The sequence below is a fragment of the Haemaphysalis longicornis genome, unplaced genomic scaffold, assembly GCF_048455015.1.
Source record: "Haemaphysalis longicornis isolate Haplotype H1 unplaced genomic scaffold, Haemaphysalis longicornis Haplotype H1 scaffold_1, whole genome shotgun sequence".
Taxonomy (NCBI): Eukaryota; Metazoa; Arthropoda; class Arachnida; order Ixodida; family Ixodidae; genus Haemaphysalis; species Haemaphysalis longicornis.
In genome coordinates this window covers 168,779,255-168,787,739 of record NW_027526203.1, presented here as the reverse complement: position 1 = coordinate 168,787,739, position 8,485 = coordinate 168,779,255, and the positions used below count along the sequence as shown (strand labels likewise).

The 8,485-nt window shown below is 44.0% G+C and overlaps 1 protein-coding gene across 1 annotated transcript in view; it reads left to right on the top strand.

The window, feature by feature from the left end:
* Positions 1-738: 738 nt before the first annotated feature.
* Positions 739-8,485, top strand: part of Hs2st (Heparan sulfate 2-O-sulfotransferase) — a 54,956-nt gene continuing 47,209 nt past the window's right edge. The window contains exons 1-2 of the mRNA XM_077671665.1: positions 739-977; positions 6,960-7,231. Coding sequence (XP_077527791.1) covers positions 854-977; positions 6,960-7,231 — 396 coding nt within the window. The 5' untranslated portion in view covers positions 739-853. The remainder of the gene's footprint in view (positions 978-6,959; positions 7,232-8,485) is intronic.

Below are 8,485 nucleotides of genomic sequence, written 5' to 3'. Positions count from 1 at the left end.
ATGCAGTCTTCACGAGGTCAGGAGCTGTACTGCACAAAACAGCCGTCAATTGCTTTCATGACGGTAACTTTGCGCGCACTAAACGGGACACAATAAAAAGAGACACGAGGACCTGCGCAGCCTACGGAAACTCGGGCTGGCGCCTCGTAGGCGTTGTGAAGCGGCCGCCGCGAGAGCAGTCTGTCTTGATTTTACCTAACCGGCCAAACCACTTCCGCTCACTGACTAGCCAGAGTCACTGTTAATTATTGATAGTGACTCTGGTTAGTCAGTGAGTGGAAGCGGTTTGGCCGATTAGGTAAAATCAAGACAGACTGCTCTCGTGGCGGCCGTCTCGGGGTAAGGGGGGGGGGGGGGATTTCACAACGCATACGAGGCGCCTGCCGAAACTCGGGTTGGTTTACTTTTCATGAAGGCAACGGTAGGCGGCCCATGCGGCTGCACAGGATCGCATACACCATATTTATCTCCACTGTTCCCTCACTTGACTCCCCGACTTCACCACCTCGCTTTTCAATCGCGCGCCAGCAGGGGGGTTGTCAGGGTTGTCTTGTACCCCTCGTAAGGCGCAAGACATAGCCAAAAATTAAACCTTCCATTTGTCACTGACCAATAAATAAGGTAACTGAAATAAAAAAAAAATTATACCATAGCGTAACTTTAATTTCATCATAATAGTTTTTTTATGCTGACTTTTGCACCTTACGCACCTAACAGCAGCGATTGTGGATAGCTGGCTGAAACTTCTCGACATCCGTCATCCCGACGCGATGCTCTTCGTGGTGTTTTGCCAAGCAACTGAAAACTGTTTTTTAAACAGCTCGTGCTCACGTGCCATAGTTCTGAGCTAGCAATGATTGGCCGAATCTTACAATGGAAAGTCGTCATTTGTTTCTGCATCGTGGTTTCCTTTGTTTCTATTTTCCTCCGGTTTGAAAACAAGCTCGCCCTCCTTGAATCATCTCGTCTGAAACTGAGTAAGTTTTTCTTAACAGTTTGCTTGACTACGTTTGTGAGAAGCAGTTGAGTGTGCTAGAAAAAAAAAACAAACAAACAAACACACACACACACATTTATGTTGCATTGCGAGCTGTCATGCGGCGGTAATGTGCGTTGTTTGATTTTAGGTTACTGCCAAATTGTCCACTGTGGAGATGACATTTTCGGTTGTCCCGAGAGGGTTGGTTCTTTATCTGCGCTTGCTGTTCTTGGTCATTAATCTGGAGTGTGAAAATAGTTCGTAGATGTGGCTCTGTACTAGTGTACACTACAGTCACTAACTGTCTAGCGCACAATGTTTAACAAAAAAGGGAAATCCTAAGAAAATGTTTATCATTTCCTCCCGGCCACCTGTGCGACTGGAAGTGGAATACATCGTCGTTCTGGTCTCCCTGCTACATTTGTTGTCGTTGGCGTGCTTGTGAATAGCAGTAAGAATAAACTTCAGTGAGCAATCAAGTGGCCAAGGAGTTCACGTCAACGCGTCGCGCGCTCTTTTAAATGTGAGTGCACTCAACGTGAGCAAAATAGTGCTACGGGCTTCCGCAAACGCTTTTTTCTTCCCTGTTCGAACCTTAAGTGTATCGACCCCGCTTGTATCGAATAGAGCTATTTCGGACTATAGCAGATACCGACCGGTCCGAGAATATTCGTAAAAATTTCAGTTATGAGAGAGAGAGAAAGAGAGAGAGCAAACTTTATTTTCCTGAGGACCTAGGTCCAGGTCCTAATTGCATAGTTCACCGGGTCCACGTAGTGCTGAAGAATGTTCGTACGGATCCGGAGCATATGTTCACACGGAGCTCCCTGGGCAGTCTGTATGTTCACTGTCGACGGGGGAGACAGCCGAAGTCCCAGGGAATGATGTAGGCGAGGGATGGGTTGGGGAATGTTGAGCCGCACCCCTTGAACAGTTCTCCTCCCGAACTTTCCTTATTTAAAAAATATCGCAAAAAGACGTGCCAGGATGAAAGCAAAAAGAGTTCTGACCCCACACCAGGATGTCCGAGGGTATACATCCTTAATTGTGTGGCCTTCAGCATTCCGATCACAGTGGCAAAACCGTACAACTTGTAACGTAGACAGAAAGGAAGAAAAGAGGATGTCTTCATTACAAGTTGCGCTTTTTTGCCACCATGATCGATATCCACCAACTTGTCTAGCTGTCCATCCTTCTGCACTTAAGCATTTTGGTCATCGAAATCACTTCCCAGCACCTTACTTTGTTGATATTAGTGGGAAGGGTGGAAAAGCAATGATCCAGTGAGACAAATTGCTTCCTGTGTGTGATAGTTTGTTAGAAACGGAGGTTTCATTTTGTTCCCCTGGTCCTGCAGAAGCTTTTGTCCATTCACTCCCAATTACCCATGTTTGGAAACCACTAAACTTGTGAAGTGTCTCGCAGCTTCGATGGTAAAAGCACTGCAATTCTGATGGTAAAATCTTTGTAATAAAATTCAGGGTTTTCTGATGGGTAATTCCTTGTTTGGACCTCCCTAATAAGCTCTTTCCTTCATCCCATCAAACCTGCATTGGCAGAGTTAACGTGGAGGGCATTTGCGGTCTAGCTCTGACTTGACCAGCCGTAGTCCTGTTTTCCCACCATGTTATTGCTACCCTGTACTTTTGAAATGCTTTTGCATCTCTCATGCGTCGTGGTTATGAGGCCTGCATAATGAACCTTGTGGCTTAGAACTGGAAGTGGGCTGGTAGATTGCTGTGAAATAAAATGTGCACGGTAGGGCTGTGTGATTGATTTAACTTTTTAATGAATCCGACCACGAGCTCACTGCTACCATTGCATTTTAAAACTACTAAAAATGTGTCAGTGTTTCTGTTGAAGCTTATTTCAACATATTTTATGTATTGAATAAGTGATATACAACCGTCCGCAATCTCCTGTCAATACCTAGGTTTGACAGTATGAGTAGTCTGGCTGGGTTGCACGATGCGGCTGACTGTGCAGCCAACTAGGGGCACACGTGACGAGTGCCTGTACGGTATTCTTGTATTTGCAGTACTTGAAAACACTGAAATGTAAAAACAAGTTGGCCCATATTGGTACGTTACAGTGCCATGTGTACAGGTATAACTCTTGCAACAGCATTTTTTTAGTAATACTAGAAATGTAAGAAGTGTGAAAATGCATAACATGTGAAGATACATACAGTTGAACACGGATATATCGAACACGGATATATCGAATTATTGTCTATATCGAACAGTGCAAACATCCCCTCGAAAATCCCATGCAAAAGTATAGGGCTGTTGTGCGCGTGTATCGAACTCCTGATCATGGGCAAATTCGATATATCGAATTCCGTGCCGAAGGCTCCCCTGAAAGTTTGCGTACTGTGATGGGGTGGAGTTGATGATAATGTTGACTCATCGCAGGCGCTGCCTGGCTTGGTGAGACAGGGGCGGCGTCCGCGGCATTATATCGCTTCGATGGCCTTCAACAGCTGTTTTCACGCTAGCACGAGGGGCAGCTCCATGATATCTAGAACGCGGATAGTGGTTGGGGCGAAAGGACATAAAGGAGGAAAAGAAATTGACCGGAGGCACTCTTTTTCTGTGACTGAGCTGTTTGGTGGCTCGTGCAGGGGGACCGATGCGGCGTTGTATGTTTGTTTTGTACAAGGCATTTATTTCGGAGCAACGAAGGCGGGAATTCGTTGGGTGCAGGCTGCTGAAAAGATGTTGGTTGAAAAGGCGTTCGGAATTCCTCGCAGTAGTTTTGAGGGCGATGCACCCATCAACGTTCACGTAAAGGCGAAGGCAGCACAACCCGCCCCGGCTATTCCGGAGCGTGTCGGGTGCAAAGCGACTTCGTTGCATGCCTCCAGATGGGGGAGGTGTTCGGTTCGGATACTGAAGATAACGGCACGCAGTGCCTGACAACGTTCCCAACCGCCTACTGCAGCTGAGGTTACTTCAGCGTTATTCGCCTCTGTTGTGGCACAGTGTACAGCATTGATTTTCTCATTTGTGTGTGTTTGTAATCTTGAAGACAATTTGGCGAACTCTACGACGCAGAAAAAAAACAACAAGCGAAGCTCAAAGACATTTCAATGATAATTGAAGTGCGGTGGTCATCATGCTGCGGTTAGAATTTTCCGTGCTTTGACGGTCAAAGCGGTAAATTACCGTTTACCACGACTTCAGAAAACTCTCCGTGATGTGCGGAGTTGTCAGATAATCTTCATATAGGCCTATTTTATATATCGAATTATCGATATATCGAATTCTTTCACGATCCCCTTGGAGTTCGATATATCCGTGTTCGACTGTAGTACACTATAGCAGGCTATACTTTGTAATGTCACAAGTGAATAGTGCTATAGGATTTGTGACATTTGTGATGGGATTGTGACAATGGGAGGATAATCTATATGTAAAATAAGTGAATCTGGGAAATTTTGCTGAGCACATGTTGTTTCCTAAACACGAACTTCAGCTGAGAAACATTATAAAACAGAATATCTTGTTAAAGCCAGCAGTAGGTTTTGTTTCAGTTTTGATTTTGGTCAAATGTTTTGTGTGCGTGAACGCATGGGCTATTCTTCATACATAAACTCAATTCACATTTTTGATTAATTCAAACAAACTTCGAAATTTTAGTCGTTAATGTATTTTAATGTTGCTTAATTCAAACTGCTCTATTGCGTACATTCGGTTAATTCGTACTTTTTGCTTGTTCTCGCCAGAAAATATCTGCTGCATTTGCCACTTCTAGCTGCACATTTGCATCCTTTCGGCATATTTGTGGGATCCGCAAGTTCCCGACCAGTGCACAAAACCCTTGCAATGAACTGGTTGCCCTTGCTGGCATTGCAAACTTCATTTTCAACTCTCATGCTAAGACAAAGCAGTCATCCATTCGTGATTTTTTTTAAAGAGTGAACAGCACTTCAGTATTGGTGTGAAGGTTGTATTATTGAATTCATGTGAATGTTTTATTACAGCACGAGTTGGTATGTTGCCCCGAGTCATATTATGAGGACTTCTGGTAATTCGAACTTCTGATCATTCAATCAAAATCCTGGGACCCCTTGGAGTTTGAATTATCGCGGGTATACTGTATATATATGCATACACACAGTAGCCAGTGACATAAGGGAGAGATAATTAGTGTTACTGGCTATGCTGCCGGCTGGCCGGTTGTAAACTTTACAGGTCAGCATCCCGGCAGTGTAATTTTCAACACCTTTCTCCTAGGTGGCAGTACCGCACAAGAGTGGTCGTCTGGGATCGACAGGCTTACTTTTTGTGCTCTGAACTTGGTCCTTACAGGTTGCAAAGAGTGAAGGGGAAATGGGGAGTGAAAAGTCAACTTTAAAGGGGCCACGAAGACCAAATGCAACCTTGTCAATTTGAAAAAGAGTTAGCCTTCGGTAACTCACTCCTCTCTATTCCAGCCATGAAAGGTGTTTTTTAACCGTAAAAAGAAACAAGCAAAATATTGAACAACTTTCGAATTCCGCACGACATGACGGCAGCAGGGATGCAGTAGAGCGAAACACTAAAAGCATAGTCATCTGTGTATTAGCTGCGTGTCAGCATTCAAGTGATATGATCAATTAGAACTAAAGGCCCCCCACTACAATAGCACAGTCATATTTCTTGGTGGGTGCTTTATTTCGATGGCCGCCAATTCCACAAACAAGATTCTGTGATGTTGCAGATACCTCGCCAAAAAGTGGCTGGGGTATCATCACCGCTTCATCGGTTTTCTTTAATACCTAGATTATTTGCTTGAAGTTTGCGATACAATTTGTGTTATTGTTATGGGGAAAAGCAGTCTTTTTAATAGACCAAACTTGTATTCTGTTTTTGTGGCTCCTTTAATTAGTACGTACTTCAAGGAGGACGTGGTAAGTAAAACGACTTTTTAATTTATGGACCAAATTGAATAACATTAAGAGTATTTATGTAACTAACCATTCTAACAACAAAACTAAAACCGGTTTAAGGATACCTTCCATACTTTTTAAGTTAGAAGACTAATTACCTGAAACTTGTATTCAGCATAATCTTGTTGGCAAGAAGTCAACAAGATGTTTACGTCAAAATATCTATTCTATGCAAGGAAGCTATTAGATTATTGCATTATATCCTTTAGGCATAATGAAAGCACAAGAAAAGTTTCACCTTCCTTTCGAAATCGTAAATAGCTTCATGTCAAAAAGAAAGTGAAACTTCTGTCTTTTTTTTCGGATACCTAAAGGAAATGAAGCAATAATATAATAGCTTCCTTGCACAGAATAGACCTTCCTTATCACACTGACATAAAAATCTTGTTGAGTTCTTGCCTAATTAGCTAATTAATCTTGGGGCGACTTTGTGGGAGTAATTAGTCTGGTAACTCAAAAAGTAAAGAAGATATTTTTAAACTGATTTAAGTTTTGCTATTAGGTTAGTTAACTACATAAATGAGCGTAATTTGACTAAATTTGGTCCACGAATAACAAAAATGGTTTTACTTGCCACGTCCCCCCTTGAACAAATGAGGCTTTGTTTGTTGTTGAACACAAGCTGAAAGAGTTATGGCAAGTGTTAGCCTTCATTTCAAGCTAAAAGTTATTCAGCCCAGTGGGAGTTTTTGACAGTAACTAAAGAAAAATCATCTTTTTTGTTGTTGTTGTTACCTTAATCAGAACCCCAACGCGGAATCCTGTGCCTGTGGTCTATTATTGTTGTTCAGTGCAGCTAGTTGCTATGACATCGCACCTATGAATTGGCTGCTTTGTTAATTGCAAATTGTTCTGCTTAGAAGCATTCTTTTTGTGCCTACTTGAAGCATTGCTAGGGTTATGTGGTCAAAGAAAAAAAAAGACAAAAATAGAGCGACAGAAAGGGGAAGTTGGAAAAATGGCTTGCTCTGTGCTGCAGTTTGGCGACCAGTGGTTGCTGCACTTTGTTCCGTCGAATGGCACATGTCCACCTTTGTGACCCCGCAGCGGACACGGTTGGCAGGCTGCAGCTGTTCTACCTGAACGAGCGGCTCCATGACTTCCCTCCCGTGCAAGAGAGCCGCACGGATCCACCGCTGGACGACTTTGGGCTGCCGGAGAAGACGATGGACAACCTGGTCATCGTGTACAACCGCGTGCCCAAGACAGGCAGCACCAGCTTCATGGGGGTCGCCTACGACCTGTGCGCCGTCAACAAGTTTCACGTGCTCCACCTGAACACGTCCAAGAACATGCACGTCATGTCACTGCCAGACCAAGTGAGCAGTGGGCTCTTCCGAGGCGTGCTTAGGCCTTTTTTCAACTGCACAGTATAGCAAACATGGGTGCTGGTTTTGCTTCGGACATTAGGTGTTTGCCTTTTTGTCTTGGTCCTACCTGTTGCATGCAGCCAAGGGCCATTATGGCTTGTGACGTAAGGGCTGCAAGTTGGCTAGATAAAACCATTTTTCGTTTCCCTCGTGGAGAGCAGACATGCATATGGCGAAGAAATAGTGTGATCATTGTTTTGCTCATGGACTCAATCGGTGCAATGCCCAGATGCAGCGCAAGGCAGGTGAACCATGCATTAACCACACCACTGCAGGGTGCAGTAGCTGTGGCATTCTACTACCACAAGGAAGTTGTGTGGCTCATTCTTGGCCACAGTGGCCGTTTTCCTGAGGCAAGAAACGAGGATGCTCATTTTGACCGGATTTGGGTGCTCGTTAAAGATCTCCTTAGGTTTCTGAACTTGTTCGTAGCTGTCCACTGCTTCATAGCTGATGTGCAGTTCTAGTACATTAAAGGTGATAGTTTCAGACGTGGTTGTACACAGGTGACTTGAACCAGCACCATAACCCTACATCAGTTAGGAGGAGCTAAAGTAGCATCCTTTCCTGTTGTCCATCGTATTTCCCTTTCATGGAAATATGCTGGCTGTCCATGATTCCAATCAAGGGCACAACACTGTTCTGGCATCGCTGCACTGCAAAACTTGCTGTTTTACACCAATTTTTCTTGCACTGAATTGGCATGGTAATTTTGGATGACTCCTTGGTAATGGGCGTCTTTCTACCCAAAGTATAGGAACAATCCTGGGCGTGGGCATTTAGAAGAACCCTATTGGGAAAAGAAAACCCTGTCCCAGCCCACCTGTTAAACCCTTTGAGGGTCGAATTTGTTCGCCAAACGCGACCCCCCAGGATCGATTTTTGTTATTGCTGATTTAAATTCTTTGGATGAATCTATTTCGAGAAAAAATGATAGTAATCTTTTTAGGGTGACCATAAAGTGACAAAAAAAATCGTTTATGTTGTTACATATATGTGGTTTATTCATTAGTAACACAAGAAAAATTCTAAATAAAAACGAGAGAGTAACAAGGCAGCACCTTTTGAGTGAATCAAAATCAGATAGACATCAGTTTCGCGGGCGCAAAAAGGGGGAAGCGCACAGAGGACGATACCAAAACCAGCCACTGTGTGCGGGTGCGCGCGGCCGGATGCGGGAGTGATAGATGGCACTCCGCTCAT